The sequence below is a fragment of the Marmota flaviventris genome, chromosome 7, assembly GCF_047511675.1.
Source record: "Marmota flaviventris isolate mMarFla1 chromosome 7, mMarFla1.hap1, whole genome shotgun sequence".
NCBI classification, from domain to species: Eukaryota; Metazoa; Chordata; class Mammalia; order Rodentia; family Sciuridae; genus Marmota; species Marmota flaviventris.
The window spans coordinates 37,714,940-37,733,184 of record NC_092504.1 but is presented as its reverse complement, the minus strand read 5'-3'; the positions used below and the strand labels follow the sequence as shown (position 1 = coordinate 37,733,184).

At 33.8% G+C, this 18,245-nt stretch overlaps 1 protein-coding gene across 3 annotated transcripts in view; it reads left to right on the top strand.

The window, feature by feature from the left end:
* Positions 1–18,245, top strand: part of Gabra4 (gamma-aminobutyric acid type A receptor subunit alpha4) — a 62,823-nt gene that overhangs the window by 25,539 nt on the left and 19,039 nt on the right. For all 3 annotated transcript variants that reach the window (XM_027937179.1, XM_027937170.1, XM_027937161.2), the window contains one exon: positions 2,733–2,992. In XM_027937179.1, the coding sequence (XP_027792980.1) occupies positions 2,733–2,992 (260 nt within the window). The remainder of the gene's footprint in view (positions 1–2,732; positions 2,993–18,245) is intronic.

The window sequence follows — 18,245 nt, the reverse complement described above, 5'->3', positions numbered from 1 at the left end:
GTGGTGGAAACTTTTGAACATTTAGCCTGCTTTTTATGCCAGCTAATTTCATAATTTTGCCAACAGTCATAAAATAGGAACCATAATATCTGGAGGGCCATTGCATAAACTTGAAAATCAAGCTGATACAAAACACTGAAAGAGAAAAGAAAAGCAGCATCATATATATACAGCTTTTTTTAATTTTAATTTTAATTTTTTGGTATTGGTATCCACAGCATCATTTATGTCATGAACCTGGTGATCTGTCTACTTCTAAAGAACTGGAATGAAATTTTTGGATTCTCACTTCAATAATTGCTTTAGTAACCTACTTATGAGACATTCAGAAGGGATTTTTTTTTTTCACATGTCAGTAGGAGAACCTGAGGACCACCACTTCTGAGCCTCAGGAGAAATTTTTCTATGTTAAAAAAAAAAGTTTAAGTAGCATAAGAATTCTTAAGTTCTTTTTATTTGAATTTGAGTTTCTTTCTGGTTATTGTATTAGAGTCTCTGTAGAATTTTCTGAGTACTGAGTAGTATTCTTATTTAAATTCCACTCTTCATATTTTATTTCCAAGTGCTTTCATCATCATTTCTGTCACAATAGAAGAAACATACTACTCACATATCTCAAAAAGTTGGAAAACATTTTTGAATTCCTAATAGTCCATTACATTTAAATCATATGGATAAAAAGAAACATTTTTTATTTATCTTAAATTTTGAGGCTAAAAGTTTTTCAAGGTTGTTTTAGGATTTAGCTCACAGCCAGCAGCATTACAATGGTGCCATTTTTCTGAGTCTGAGAATGGGGATCTAACTGTTTGAAACTCTCTTTCAGAAACAAAGCCCAATAAATTCACAGTATTTTATTTTCAGATATATGTAGATATATCTGACTGGGTAAACATTTGAACATTTATTTTAGGCTGATGAAATGCTAAAAAAACCACAAAAAATTCCAGATAAGAAACACTATCAAAATCTCAAATTTCTTTCTCTGTATAGTTTATAAGAATGTTTTTGAAAGTCTATAGCTCATGTGCTGCACAGTTGCTCCAATTTTTCATGTCCTAAGTATTGAAGATTCAGAAGGAGACTGAAATTCAAAGAAAACGGATTGGTGAGGAATTGGAAAAAATGAGTGTTTTATTTACTGTGCATTTAATCTGTGCCTGGCACGAGGTGGAATATTATGTTAATCCTTAAAGCTATATTCAACGTGTCTGCTGTCAACAAGAGCCATCAAGTAGGAAACAAGGTTTACATATGTGGAACAGTAAGGGAAATAGCACAAGACAGGGAATAATTAAGTGCTTAATTGAGGAGGCAGTATTGTCCACTCTCAATCAAAACATGGGTATTCCTTTATTGTCACATTGGTTCACTGTGTCTTCATTTGAACATGCATTATTTGCCTTTCAGCTGGGGTCTGCCATGGATTGGAATATACAGTTTAGATGCCTTCATCACTGTCGTCATCACTGCCATCACCACCACCATCATCATCATCCCCAGACACCTGGGTGTGTCAACTTTAGTACCTATCTTAGGCATTGTATAGAATGAGTTCAAATGGATGTAGTAAATCTTCACAGGAATTTCTAGGCCGAACTAGAAATATGGATTAGATAGACATAGTTGGAAAAGGGGACAGCTATGGAAATATTAGTATCCTCGAATAATGCATTGCTGTATAGTATTAGTATAAGTGGAGTTTTTCTACTGAGAATGGTGACTGACTTGTCTCTAGGCTGAAGAGGATGTTTTCCTGGAAGTGGTATTTCAGAAGTCTGTTGAGGGAAGAGAAATACCTCTGTTCTTGTTGCAGATATTTTCCTGACAGCTATAACAGAGGAATGATGAGCATCCATGTTTTAGAGGTCAAATTGCTCTAGAAACCTATTTGTCTAGGAATATACTTTTATAGTTTTAGTAAATTAGGTTCCTGAACAACTGGTAAATTTATTATTTTAATTTCATAGATAATATTCAGTTGAAAATAAAGACATATATCATTTGTGCTTTTTCTTGCAGTAATTCCCAATAGCAGTGGATCATTCTTACCTAGGAAATTCTGATGCTCCCATTTAGGAGTTTAGTGTTCTCAACGTGTCATGCCTGGTTGAGAGTCACTGCTTTAATAAATCACTCTTTTTGTAAGGTGTGTTTAGTGATTCCTTAGGTATATTGTCTCAAATTCCAGTAGCAACTCACTATGTGCAATGTCCTTTACATACTTATAAATTTTATATCAAATTCAGTAGGTATCAATGAACTCATTTTCTCCCAGTGTCTTAGATATCATATTTGCCCAATGTCCTGTGTATAGGATGGCTTTTGTATGTAAAAGATGTAACATCACCACAATGTCCTATTAATAGGAAAATCTATTTTCATTCTTAGTAAGAATAAAGAATGTGTAAGCTTCATATTATAATTTCCATCCAATTTTAATGCACTTTTGTCAATTTTATTGAAATATTTGCAGAATTGAAAACTTGGAACATAATGGGTTCCAAGACACATAGAGCAAATGATTAGAAGGGCCAGAAATTGAACCATATTTGTCTCTCACTTCAAACCTGTGCTAATTTCATTTGAACCAGTAGAACTCAAATTCTCCATCCGTGATGATATTGTATGAGATGTTGTTAACCTTGTTCCTCTAATCCTTAGAGTTTATTTTTTGTTTTGTATTGAAATAACAGCAGTTTGCTTTATCTCTTTGCTTTTTTGCTTTAAAGGAATAACCACAGTCCTCACTATGACCACACTAAGCATCAGTGCAAGGCATTCTTTGCCCAAAGTGTCCTACGCTACTGCCATGGATTGGTTCATAGCTGTCTGCTTTGCTTTTGTATTTTCGGCCCTTATTGAGTTTGCTGCTGTCAATTATTTCACCAATATTCAAATGCAAAAAGCCAAAAAGAAGACATCCAAACCTCTTGCAGAAATTCCACCTGCTCCAGTACCGAAAGAAAAGCATCCTGAAGTACCTCTGCAGGTATTTGGTTTAATCTCCTTTAGCCTAAGTTTTTAGCTTTTTTGATCAAATATGTGTCAGAACTTGAAATTTGAGTGACAATTTGTAAGTAAGTTAAAAGTCCAGGAAAATATAAGAAAGTTGTTTATGAATTCAAAGTTTAAAACAGATTAATAGCTTAAAAATTAAACAGCTCTGAATGAGGCAGATATAATCAAAACTACTTTTTGTTTGAAAGTTCCTTTCAGAATGAAAGTTTCTCACAGAAAGAGGCAAAAGGTCATATGTACTGTCGTGAGTAACTTGTGGACATTGTTGATTGGTTTGCAAAGGCATTTTAGTGGACCTCATTGCACAAAGTAAAGCAATGGCTCATAATGTGACCCCAAATGAGGACTATCTCCTGGGACTGGGAGGAACCTGTTCCCTGCTATTTAATAAGAAAACAAAGTCAACAAACAAGATACATAATTGTGGTTGATGTACATCCATAATTGAGAATTTTTAGCTCAAATGGGATATATTTAATAGAATGTAGAAAGCCTAATAAGAATTACTATAATTTACATTTGACTAATCAGGATTCTGATTTAAGAAAAAATGATCATGGTTTTTTCCCACATGGTCTCTAACTATAAAACAACAAGCTCTTCATAAAAACAGGAAATATAATGGGCATTCTCTTTCTCTCTCTTTTTCCTTCTGTTTCTCACCTTCCTGCTCCACTACTCTGCTTTCTCTCTTCTTCTTTGTCTCCATTTACTTTTCTTGAATAAGCAGAAAAATGTCTGTAGTCACCCATGCGCAGCCTAATGTAGTTGCCACTAATGATCGTCTAAAAATCCTTTGATCTATATATACCCAAATCAAAGTGTGCAGAAATAATCAACTTTATTCTCTTCAAATGACAGCTCAGTCCTTTCTTCCTTCATTCACTTACCCACTCATTTGACAAATATATATTTAACACCAGCTGCCAATCAGACTCTGTTTGAAGGTCTAAGAATCATTAATGTATCAAAATATCCCAACATATATCCTACAGAATGGAGTTTATGTTCATTTGTGTGAGGTGAGGGAGGGGAGGCAATTACAAAAAAAAAAAAAAAGTAAAACAGGTGTAGGTAGTGCTATGATAGATAGCATCACAGTACTACAGAGGCCAGGAAGTAGGGGTACAGAGTGAGAGGCCTGGGATTTGACTCTCAGAGAGGAGAGGACAGTAGAACAAGTGAGGTTAGGTGCCCTCTGTGGCAGGGATTAACTGGTCAGAGTCCTGAAGTTCATGGCTATGCTGGGTCTCTAAGAATGGCATATAAGCAGGTAGAAAATTGAATGCTTTTCTACCAAGTTTACATAGCTTATCTTTTCTTCTAAGTGACTCTGTATCATCAAGATTTTCAAAATTATCAGAATGCATTTTGTATACTGTTTTCAGTTTTAAAATACTGTTTTTCAGTTTTATTTTCTTTGGTGGTTTTATTTTCTTTCCTATTCACCATGGGAAACTTATTGCCTCTCTGCCTTTTATTGATATTTCATTTGTTTTGTTGTGTTGAAGCCCTGGCCAAAGAATCCTATTTACAGCTTCTTTAAAAGCATCATGCCTTTGATTTATTCATTTTATTGTTTCTGTTTACTTATTATCGATTCAAGATTTTATTTTAATTCCATTTTTCTTTGGGTTAATTATGCATTTTTAGCTTCTTGAGTTTGCTTCTTGATAATTTATTTTCACTGTTTCTCATGTAATAATAAAGTTACTTTTACTGCAGTGAGATTTCTTTGTCTACATCTCTGGAAATAATCAATAATTTTGATTATATAATATATTTGTTAACTATTCTATAATTATGTTGTTGCTTTACTTTTTGAGCAACAGATTATTTGGAGATAACATTTAAATTTCTAAGTGAGTTTTTCTCATTTATTTAATTTTGTGTCATAGTGCATATATGATTAGAAATATTGCATATGAAGATTTAAATGTTAAAATATTTTCATTGTGCCCTGAATCATGCTAAAAATTTATAATGCTTAAATTTAAAGGAGTTAATTTTTAGTTGTCAAGTCAGTTTTACTTAAAGCACTATTTTTTACTGTGTGTGTATGTGTGTGTGTGTGTGTGTGTTTGTGTGGTGCTGGGCCTTGGTCATGCTAGACAGTCACTCTACCACTGAGTTACATCTCCAGTTTTGATTTTAACATTTTTTATTTCATTCTTTTTTCATGTTAACTTTTAATATTTATTATTATTATTATTATTATTATTATTACTACTACTACTATTTTTATTATTGAACCCAGGGCCTTGTGCTTGCCAGGCAAGCACTCTACCAAGTGAGCTATATCCCCAGACCCCTATTTTTCACTTTTAATAAGTCACCTCTAGTCTTCAGTTTTTCAAATGCCAAGAAATATGTGAAAATTTTTCTTGTGAACTGTTGAATGTTTTGGGATTGCATTGACTTTTTTCCATTTGAACTGTTTTTGTTTTGTATATTTTAGTGCTATGACATCCAACATTTATAGATTCTACAACTGCTGTTTCCCTATCAGTCCATGAGTACATCAAATACACTTTATATTTTTCTCTCATATAATACCTTTTCCCTCAAATACTATTTGGTCTGATTTTAATTTTTAAAATTTTCTTTCTCTCTTTCTATCTATCTTTCTTTCTCCTTCTCCTCCTCCTCTTCCCCTTCCTCCCCCTCTTCTCCCTGCTTTACTTTTTGTTGTTGTGGTGGTGCTATGCATTGAACCCAGGGCCTTGGTCATGCTAGACAGTCACTCTACTACTGAGTTACACTTCCACTTTGATTTTAACATTTTTTATTTCATTCTTTTTTATCTTAACTTTTTATATTTATTATTATTATTACTATTATTATTTTGTTAAATTTTCCTTATTCTTTTTTCCCCCTCATGTATTCTGGAAGCTCTGTATCCTATTTTCATATGACTAGTGGTTAAACTTAAGTTTTAAAGCAATATATTTCAACTTGTGAATTTCTCATAATGTTAAGTTATAAAATATACTGACTGTACCTTGTCACTATTAACTCCTTCAACTTCAAGATTGCTCTAGTTCTAAAGATTCTAGATTTGGAAATGTATTTTTTATATGTAAACGTATAAACATCTGTGTTTATAATGAATTGATGTAGTTCCCTCTTTGTTTTTTCAAACTCTGATGAGACTTATTACACTGGTGCTATGATGAAATATTACAAATATTTCTCAAATAGCCCTTGTAATCAAAATAAAACTATTCTGCAGAATTTCCAAAGGTGTGTAAAAAAACAAATAATCTTCCATTTGCTCCCTGAAGCATATCCTTTGACTACAGCAATTGCCATAACTAGTAAATGTTTGATTGAACTCATCTGACTGGCTAAGTTCATTCTGATTCATTAGTTCCTTTCTGTAGCATGGTGCATATTCTGCGTGCACATGGCATATCCAAGGTCAAGAAGATGAGATGTGTTGGTGAAGGGCATAAAGTCATAACATTTATGAATTGGGAAGGACTTTAAAACTAGTCAGAATCCTAATCACATGCTTCATGTCCTCTACATTGTATGACTGTGTATGTGTTAGGGCAATTTACTTGATGAATATCTGTGTCCTAATAACAGTGATTAATGGGTTGCCCCTTCCCCAACTTCCTAAATCCAGCTCCGTTACAGAGAACAGCTGGCTTTAGAGTGTCAGTTGCCATTGAATGGCTTTAGTATCAAGTTCAAATTTGAAGGTTGAGAACACGTTAAACATCAGGGGGAGACTATGGGAGAAATAGATAAATAGAGAAAAAGAAATCAAAAAGGGGAAGTTAATAAGAGCAAAATTTACAACATATTACAGAAAGGAAATATTCTAAGAATCTGCCAAGGTTGAAGTTTCAATAGAGACTAATCAGACTGTTAAAATTTGCTTATTCAAATATGTGTTCCAATGTGTACTGCTGTTTACTTATTTGAATGATACTGACTTTGCTTAAAATGTGTTTGAGCCCCTCATTTGGAATTGACTTTAGAGTTTAATGATATTTAGTAATTCAATAGTCCTTTGGGAAGCTCAGTAGTGGTTTGATTCATTGTCACCATATGTGACCTATGGACTGTTAATGACCTAGCAGAGGCTTATGGTGACCATTTCTATTCTCTGGGAATTGGAAGCTCATGGTTTATGGAATATTCATGAAATAGGAGAAGAGGCCAATTGGCAGGATGAAAGAGAAGCTATCAGTAGTTTGAGTATGTTCTTGGATATCTCAGGAAGCGGAGCAGATGTTTTGTTTCTGCTCATTATTATCTTAGTTCTGCCTTTGAATATATCTCTAATACTTGAGTTAAACTCCATTCTTGTGGCTTTATTCTTCCAAACCCTTAGTACTTCTTAAAATACCTTCTCTTCCACTGATGGAGATGATTTGGATGAACAGAATGGTTTGAAAAATAAGTAACTGTAGAGCTGTAAAAGGAAGCTGTCTTAATTAAATCACATTTTAAAAAATAACTTGAAAATATATTCTTTATCCCTTTTTGGCCACAAAGTGTGCAAAAAATCCAGTGATAACATTAATTGAACTCTTGTTTTGTGTTAGGTACTATGTGGTATACTTACCCTGTGTTATTTAATTGCTAGCTCACAATGTCCTTTACAGATGAAGAAACTGAGGTCTGTAGTTTTAAATATACTCATGATAAAACAGCTAGAAAATGATAAACCTAATATTACAATTAATTCAGCTTTGTCTGATTGCAGAGCTTGTTTTTCCAAACTCTATAGCATTTAATTTATGATCTCTCTATAAAGAATAGATATAAGAATGCAGGTGTGTATATATATAGATCTATATGTGTACATATGGTACATATATGTATAGATATAGATAGATAATGATCAGCCCAATACCGGGTCTTTTGTTCATATTCCTATGAATAATGAATAATAATAATTTTTTAATGTTTTTATCAGACAGTATTAGGAACTTTCCCAGGCATTTTATCTATAATTTAATTCTAATAACATATATAATATGTCCTATTTTCATTCATGTTTTACCAGTGTGGAAATTATTAATTAGGAATTAAGTAATTTGCCTAAGGTCTTCTGTCTGGTAAGTGAACCCAATACTTTTAAGTCTCAATCCTTAATGACTGATTAGACCTGTTGAATGAGAGATATGGAGGATGGGATAGAGGATGGTGGTGTCATTAACTAGGTTCAACTTTAGAAAAGGAAGATTTCTAAAACAAGACATTTTTCTCTTTTACTACAGAAGTGATAACTTTCCTTTTTCTAATTACATGTACATATTTCTCTACTGCCTATATATCATTTTCCATCTACTTAAATTCTTTTTTCTCTTTATTTTTATTTCACTGTAGATATTCTGCATGAACTTTTCCATTTCAAACTGTACATATATTCTTACAAGCTATTTGCAAAATTAAAGAGCTATTTCCTCTGCTTATAGTCTTTAAGGAAAAGATGATACAAAAAAGAGAATATAAATAATTCAAGGTATACCTTAGAGTTAGTAATTCAAGGGCCCTCTTAAGAATCTCCTTTTTTACTATCCACTTTCCAAAGTCAAACACTAGTTTTGTTTCCCATATGGTGTTCTTTCTGAGTCAGCTCCGGAATCTCCAGGACATGGTCTCAAAGTTCCACACCTATAAAGTAGGGACAATCGTAGAAACTTCTAGAAAGACTTGTAGTAAGGATTGCATTACATCATGCATGTAAAATATACATACAGCACTTAAGTGCCCAAAATAAATGTACTCATGATTATTACTGTCCTTAATTTCATTAAACATTTTTAACATTTAAAGTATTCATGACCTAATTTGTCACTTTATAATATTCTGTCATATTTCCCTCAAATTATTTCATATGTGATTCCTGTATTTGCCTCGCTAGACCTTAAGCTCATCAGTAAAGTGATTATGATTTCATTTCATTTTCCCATGCAGCACATACTATAGTATTTCACAGTAATAGTTGTCTGTTGATTGATTAGGGATCAACTATAGGAATTGGACAATAGGAAATATGATACCTCTGAAAACGAACATATTTATCTCCAATTTTCCAAAACATGCCTTTTATGTAAAATTCATAAGGCAGATGTTAAGTAGTGAGTTATAGCTCAATCACTGTAAGCTTTTAGGACAGCAAATACTCATTTTAGCATTCTTTTTTTGTCGTTACTATTTTTATTTTTATTGTTACATAATTCTGTGGTGCAATATGATGTTTCATTTCACATATACATTGTATATTGATCAGGTGTGAGGCACACCTTGTCAGCAGTTGGAGTTAGCAAGTGGGCAGCAACAGAAGACTAAGGACACTGAAAATAAAGCAAAATGAATAACCTTGACAAATCTACACGTGTAGCTTGTGCATTATAAGAAAAGATCATTTTATTGTCTTTTTATCATCTTAGTCATACCACTTTCACAGATATGAAATATTAAATACAATGATTTCCCTGCATGCTTTACTCCATTGCTAAAGGGTGTACAAACTAGGTCAGTTTCAGATTTTTACTTCAATCATTCTCAAAACTGCTCTTAGAAATGCTAGTATTTAAATAGATTAAGCTTACATGCAAAACAAAACAACAACTTACTTTTCCATGGGTTCTTATTTCTTTCATTTCTTAACTTACTTTATAGTCTCTTTCCATGGCAGTTTGAAAAAGGACATGAAGCGGTACTGTCAGTTCATTTGACATTTAGGTGTGCTGTGACAGAAGTTTAATGACATTCTTTAAATCTTATATAAATAAGTACCTCCCCAAACTCATACCTTTTTAAGTACAGAATGTTCTGTAGTTAGTAATGCTCTTTAGGCAATGAGTGATTGTTTAATTGCACAATTATTAAACTGTATGATTTAAGTGTCACGAATACCAATTATGTTTCATCTTCAATCATTTTTATGTTAGTTTGGTTATTTTTTGAAGGTGCATAGATATGATATGCTAATGCATGACAGCAAATCTCAGCTAGGCAGTATACAAGCATCTACCAGGAAGCTATTGTGCACCAGTCACCAAGCAAGGCACTGAAGATTCAAAGAAGACAAAATGTATGAATTTAGTCTAGTGACAGAGACAGGCTATTAATTTTGTGAATGACTATATTTAGTATCGAAATGTACAGTCCAAGTGTCATTTTTAGAATAATTTTAATATCCTTATACTAGTGTGAACTCATCTTAAATTTTACTGCTACCTTAGATCTGTTAACACTGATGTCTACATTCAGTTACATCCTGGAATCTATTGAAATTATGGGGTATTTATGGAATACCTATAATCATTAGTTTGGGAATATTGTTCTTGTGTTCACTACCATGAAGGTAGTGGGGAAGATAGACATTGAATAATTAATTTAAAAAATAATGACAAATAAGCTAATGTTGTGCTGAAGAGATAAAGGTGGTAATGAGGAATTAGAATTAAGCTGAGACATCAAATTAGTCTTTGAAATGCAAAAAGTGACAAGTGATGGGATATCATTCAAAATAACAAGAGGAAGAAGCAGTCAATTTTAGTAGCTTATTGAAACTTTATTATGCATATTTTGGTAATTATTGGTAATAATGTCCCATGGAAAGAAAAATAACAAGATTAGCATCATAATTGAAGATAGCCTATTTCCTTTTTTAGAGGGCACAATGCCATAAATTTAATGCTGCCTTAGTAAGACTGGTTATATTAGCTAGGGTTTAAGGTAGAAGTAAGACAACTTTTCAATCAAGAATAATGAGTGTGAGCATTTGTGGTATAGATACAGATATAGATGACATAGATTAATAAAAAATTTGTTCATGTATTTTCATGTACTCTATTTATAAATATTATGGCAATGAAGAGGGCTGTGAAGCATATTTAATATAAAATTTGAGAAGGTCCATGTCACCATGATCACCATCATATGAGAATGCCCATTTATTGCATAAGTACTATATGGTATATATTGTGCTAGTTTTTGCTTCACATGTGTTGTCTCTAACCTTGACAACAAATCTTATGATGAGTTGTGTGTTGTTATGCACATAATTTAATGGCTGAGAAAACTGAGCCTCAGTGAAGCATTTTGGTAAGTTGCCTAGATCATATGTGTAGTAAATGGTAGAGTTGGATTTGAGCCCTGTCCGTTTGGCATCAGAAAGCTGGATGCTTTTAGATGCATGGTGCTGCCTCTCACCTAGAAATAACTGCAGGCAGACATTAAGGGATTTTTGTCTCTTTTCTCATTTCTCCAGTGCAGCTTTGATCTCACAACCCAATACTTTCTTTTCCATTTCTCCATCTATTAAAGGAGGAAGTTAAGCAAGACAATAGATTCCCTTCTAATTTAAACAATCAGTGTCACTACTAACTCATCCACTCTGTAAATTAATGCAGATTTACTCTTTAACATGTATATAGTTTAGTATACTTATTATATCAAGAGCTGATTAGAAGGAAGGTAGTTCTTTCTGGAGTCATTAAATCAGATCCCATTAAATATTCAGGTTATTTTATGCTCTTCCATACAGCAAAAATCCATACTGCTCCAACAGCAGCAAATCCATCAACTGATGCACTAACCACATGTCATAAAGTATTTTAAGCATTTTATATATATTAACTCATAATCTTCACAGCAATCCTTTTTATAGATGAGGAAATTGAAGCCCCAAAAGGTCTAAGTGATTTGCCCAAAGTCACACAGCTGCTAAGTGACAGAGCCAAGATTTAAATTCAGATAGTCTGCATCCAAATGTATGTTCAAAAACCAGTACAAACTCCTGCCTCTCATCACTGCTGACCTCTTCCCAACCTCCTGGTGCATACCCACTTCCAAACCCATCCCCAATTTTTCAAAAGGTTGTCATAATGTTCACATGTTGAAATTAAAAGCTGTACTTGGAAATTCTATCCCATTTATAAGCAAGTCACATCCTTTAGCCAGTAGTTTAGCAAAGTCACAGGAAATTAATATACTCTAAATCTCCAGCTTAGCATAAAATATATGTGGATTTTGTTGAGGCTAAAAACTATAAATTTAATACAGTCATGTAACAAACTGTAGATTAACCAATCCATTTTTTTCCATATTTTTTTGACATTTTAATTAAAACCTTGAAAAAGTATTACTTTTAATTTTGATTTAGAATAACCAACTTTAGCTGGGCACAGTGGCACATGCCTATAATCCCAGCAGTTCGGGAGGCTGAGAAAGGAGGATCATAAATTCAAAGCCAGCCTCAGCAACCACAAGGCACTAAGCACCCCAGTGAGACCCTGTCTCTAAATAAAATACAAAATAAGTCTGGGGATGTGGCTCAGTGGTTAAGTATTCCTGAGTTCAATCCCTGGTACCAAAAAAGAAAAAAAAACAATAACCTACTTTACATGCATTAATATATCACTTAAGCTTTTGTTTTATAACAAACATTCAAAAGAATCATTTTAAATGTTGCAAGAAACATTTTAAAGACGTTAAAGAGGCAATTTTTGCCCTAATGGAATTTATACTATAAAGGTGACAGAATATAGTGAGTAATTAAGAGGAACAAATGTCCTATGAGGACCAAGGGACATTGTAAAGAAATGTACTGACCTTTATGGTGTGGGGGCTGGTGGAAGAACTCAGAGTTGTATGAGGTGTTTTATTGATAATCAGCACATGAAGAAAGTCAAATAAGTCAGCTACTCACTGTAAATATCATTAGTTGACTTATGATATTATGGACTAGCTTACGGATTATTTTAGAATTACGATATAATTTATAAACTACTAGCATATTATTGGAATTTTTATTTTTCCATTTACTTTATTACTTCCCCAGCATACCTGGCACAAATTTCTTAAGAATGTAGCAGATGATAAAGAAATACCTACTTCTTGATTTCAGTCTTCATGTAGCTGAAATATTGATTGTTTTGTCAGAGATAGCAATTGTGAATGAACCATACCTTTCCATTGGTAAAGTTTTATTATTAAATGTTTTTAAAAGGTCTTTCAAAATTTTTATTTATTTGATCTTTTTCCATCTATGTCAACAATGTGAGTGAGCCAGTGCTTCTTTTTGGAATGGAAAAAAATCAACTTCAAAAATATACAACTCCTTTAAACATCTTCCCTCAACATTTAGTTATATTTTCCAGCAAGTTCTAGTCCCTAAGCTACCGAGTAAAATTATTCATTCCTTCTGGTTTATTTGACTAAGCTGCCAATTTTCCCTTTGCTATTTTGAGGAGCTAATTTTCCCACAACATAATATACATCGCTAAATTTCCAGCTTTTTGCTCAGCCTCAGATGATTTAGCAGTTTCAAGAAACATCAGTTTGGGTTTGACTTATTTCATTTCACTTAAATGAATTAGAGGACATTATGTAAGAAAAAAAATGTCTTTGGTAAAAGAAAATTATTATGTATTTTTGTCAATTTCCCCACAATTTTAAGAAGAGATCACTTTCCATTTAGATTGTAAGGTATAAAATGCATTCCTTAATATTATCTGGTATTTCTAATTCCACAAGATATTTATCCTGCCTAGATCCTTTTCTTGAATAATATACCATATGCTTTTCCAAACTGTCTTTTGCTGCCCTCTTTAGTGCTCCTGAATTTTCACCTTCTTCTTACTTATTCTATAACATTCTTTTCTCTTTCAATTTATAACACTTAAGCTTTGATTTTAAGTTTTATAAATTTGCTACTATCATATAGATGATTTGTATGGGGATTTCTATATCCATTCTAGTTTCAATGTTCTCAAACAATATAGTCCAGTGAATTTTTCTTCTCAGGCTAACTTCTCCTTTTCCCTTTCTGTTTCTTTTGGGAGTGGGTTAGCTAAAACAAACCTCAGATTCAAAGAGGAGAAAGTCAACTCTTCATAAACAAAATGGATATATTATTGTTTCTAGTTTACAAACCATGAGTATGTGTATATATATATATATATATATATATATATATATATATATATATATATATATATATATATATATAAACAATTGGGGTGAGTCTATTGGGCAGATTTAAAAAGGAAGCATTTTGAAAATATGAGCTTTAAGACCAGAGTTTAGTGCAGACCCTGATACCCAATATTCATTGACTATGTCAGTGAGTGAAAGAGAAAAGTAATGCCATGTGGTTTCTGAAAAAATATTAATTATAACTGAAAAGTCCTAAATAACAACAATATCATAGGAAACTCCCACATATCCATTCCTGTACTGTTAATTTTGCTTTCTGAGACCCACTCAGGACTTTGGGGAAACTGAAGAAAGCATGCATATCTCTTCTGTTAATCCCAATCCCCTTGATTTCTTTGGAACCCTATGGAGCAAGTACTATTCCTGTCTATCATTGCTGTGCCGGTGACCCTTAGTTTTATTGTGTGGATTACCTCCATTTCCCTGTACAGTTGGGTCCTTGATGGAAGGTGACAGTAGTGCTCACCTCTGGTGGTCAGGTTCTACCTGGAACGCTAGTACATGTTCCATGGTTCTGTTTGAAGGCAGAGTCTAGAAGATTCTTCTGAGAGCTGGGTGTTTGGAGGAGCTCTAATAAGGGCATACTACTTAGAAGGTGGGAAAGGGAGTTCCTGTGTGGAGCTTAAAGGGTGCTTCTCCAGGGAGTAAGCAAGAACTGGGCAATCATTTATTAACTTTATTGTTATTTTCTTAGAGCAGCCTTAACTTTAAAAATTGGGGAGAGGGGGCCGTTCTGTGGCTCAGCAGTAGCACACTTGCCTGGCATGTGTGAGGCACTGGGTTGGATTCTCAGCACCACATATAAATAAAGATCTATCAACAATTTAAAAAAGGGGGGGACAGTTGCAAGTAGACAGCATGTATTGGACACTTGACCTTCATTTCTTAAAGAAATGAGCCTATGGTTTGTTTTGAGATAAACCTTTTTTTTTTTTTTAGGTTGAACTATGTGAAAAAGCCATTAGTGCTGGTAAAAATGGCTAAAAAAGAATAGGTGGAATATGATCTTTAGAAATAAAGATGAGACCTCATTTTGATTTTTATCAGGTGTTTTATTTTTGATAGTAAAATAATTTTAAAAAAGAAATTGTCCCACTGATGATAATGACTGAGGTTTTTAAACTAGTTTATTTCTAAGGCAAGTTTGTTGGTTTGAACTGAGAATACGAAAACTGTGGAGCTCCATTCCTCAGCTTGGAGCTGTCCAGAGCAAATCCTTGCCTGGGTGTCTGAATGTTCTCTGTAGGAATGTTTTGTTTATGTTTCTTTGTTGCATGTATTTTATTTTATTTTGATTTGAAGCAGTAGAGGTTTGTATAGATTCTGAGCTTCAACAGCCACTCTGAGCCCTTGTGCTTAGCTTAGTATTGCTGTATCTGCAAGCAAGAAACCCACTTTGCTAAAGCCTTAGCTGATCTTGGAAAATATTAACATGCTGTCTGTCTAATGTTTGCCAATGGGCTGATCTAAAAATGGCACCAAGGAGGTTACCTATTATCCATAGAACATTTGGGGACTTAAATAGATTATGGTCAATGGGGACATGATCTGCTGACAGAAAGTTATTTTAGTATCCCATAGCAATTTATAAGAATAGAATGAGATTTTTATATAATGAACCATGTTTGTTTTCTGTTAATTAAAAAGTAAACCCCCTCCTTGAGTAGCTTTCAGTATTTATTTTTCTTTTAACTTATTTTCCCCACAGTGTTTATTTATGAATTACATTTGTCTTTCAAAATGAAATAAATTATTTATTTTTGTACCTTTGCAATGCATAATATTAAGGTTGTATAATGTTAACATTGTATAATGTTAGCATTGTATAATATTAGCTTTGTAACATAGTCAAATTTACTTTATCAGAGTCATTACTGCAAATGTTTGTAAACCAGTGTATCAGTGTATCATCGAGATCAAATATGGCAAGACTTAAAAATCACCATTTCTTAATGGAAAATGCATTTTTTATATGATCCTCAGATTTCTAAATAATTGAAAAAAAATTGTTAACTAACATACAATGAATAGGTTGATTTTTTTCATTGTTTGCCTGTGATTGCCCAAGTTTGTGACCACTGTCCTTGTGGCCTACCCAGTTCAGCATTTGTTGTGGACAGAAGTACCCTGGCTTGAACGGTGGATTAGATAGTCACTCTCTCAGGGGAAAATTTAAAAGCCTCTATTTTTCTAGAGTTGAAAATTTGCTAAAGCATTTAACCCCAAATAGTAATCTAGGCATATATAATTGTAATTTAGGCATGCTTTCATGGGGTTAATGGTTAAAATGACAATTAATAGAGGATTTCAGAATCTCATGAGACAATTTTAGATAATTATTGTCTACAACTAACTTCCTGATTGCGGTCCAGTCATTTTGTAGCCATTAAGCTTGACTAGATACTCACAGTTCCAGAAATCAAGCATTATGAAGTTTTCCAGTTCCAAAACATGCACATGAAAATGAAGAGAGAGAGAGAGGGGGTAGGGAGGGAGGAGAGGGGGAAGAGAGAGAGAGAAATGAGAAGGATTTCAGATCTTTATTGTGCTGCAATAGTTGTGAAAGGCACAGGCCAACTGTTTTGTAATGTAACATAAATAAGTGCTGTTGCTTTATTCTCAGGGACGTTTTTATGATTTTTTTTTAGTTGTTGGTAGACCTTTATTTTTATTTATTTATGTGTGTTGCTGAGGATTGAACCCAGTGCCTCACACATGCCAGGCAAGTGCGCTACCACTGAGCCACAACCCCGGCCCCTCTCAGGGACTTTTTGTTAAACTGTATTCCTCATTTTGGAAAAAAAGAAAAAAGTGGAGGGAGGGGAGAGGAAGAAGTAAGTAAAATTTGCAGTGGAAACAAGTGGAGTGATTTCATAAATACAAAAGTGAGAAGAGAAATCTTGAATAACATGTCCTTTCTTCTACCTGCTGGAATCTGCCTTATACATCATCTAAGCCCTTCCTTTTTAGGTCTATTCCATAAATCAGCAATGGAATATATCCTAAAGTGAAATCATAATTGTTGGCCTGAAGGAGAATATCTGCTGGACTTACATTAGGAGGAGAGCAATACGAAGCCCAGTGTTACATTCCGGAGAGAGCACTGTTGCTTGGATTGTGGTGCTCTGCTTGATAGGCCTGATTTAGCACTGTGTAGAGCAGCCTAATTCATTATAGAGCTGTTCATCTCAGAAATTGCTACATGAAATAAAACATTATATATGCTTATTTCAGGCCAATCTACCAGCACAGTACAGTGAGCACAATCATACTCTGAGCTATGCAAACATTGAGATGCAGTTTTTTGCTTTTCTTTTACTAGCTCACCCTAATGTTGTTCCCTAGTTTGAATGTTCTCTACAATCGGATTATTGTGTTTACTCCCCTGTGTTCTTTCTTCATGTCATTAATATCCTATTTTCTGGCTGATGGTCTCTTTACTTGGGATAATAGTTTGATAGATTTTCGAAGCATAAGCAAATGTGATTGTTTTAATGGTTAAAGTACAGATTGGATGTTCAATTGAGATCTTCTGGCTGTTTCAATTCAGCTGACAGGGTTCATGGTGGAGGCCTCTTTATGTTCATTATTAGAACAATTTTTAAAAATGCAGAAAAGCTAGAAACATTATTCACATGTCTCTTGATATATTGACCATAGGTGATAGAGTGAGATGACAAGAATACAGCTCCAAGTGGGCTCCGTGAAATGACCCCTTCTAATTGCCACTTGCTTGGTGCTACTATTTCCAGTATGCAGCAGTGTATTCCAACTGACAGCCCCAGCATGAACCACAAGTCATGTGAGTGAAGGTGTCTTCATGGTGACCCCAGTGCCAGCATCTCTGACTGAAACCACACTAGACATCCTGAGTGAGAACTCTCTAGCTGAATCCAGTCAACTGCTGAACCCATGAAAGATGATATTCAAATGATTGTAGTTGTGCCCACTGTTTGGAGATTATTTGGTTTGTAGCTCTAGATAACTGAGACACACCTGTTTTTAAGTCAAACATTCATTCATATACTGACTCCGCCTCTTGCTAATGGGTTGATATCACCAAGAGTCTTAAAATTTCCCAATTCTCTTTGTTCATCTTGCAGAAGTTTAATCTGAAACACTGCAGGTGTTCAACAAATATGAGTTTCCCTCCTTTCCTCCTTTTCTTCCTGCTTTCCTTCCATTCTTCTTTCCCTCCTTTGCCTCTTTCTTCCCTTCCTTCCCATTTAAATTCAACTGAGTGCAGCTGCTTT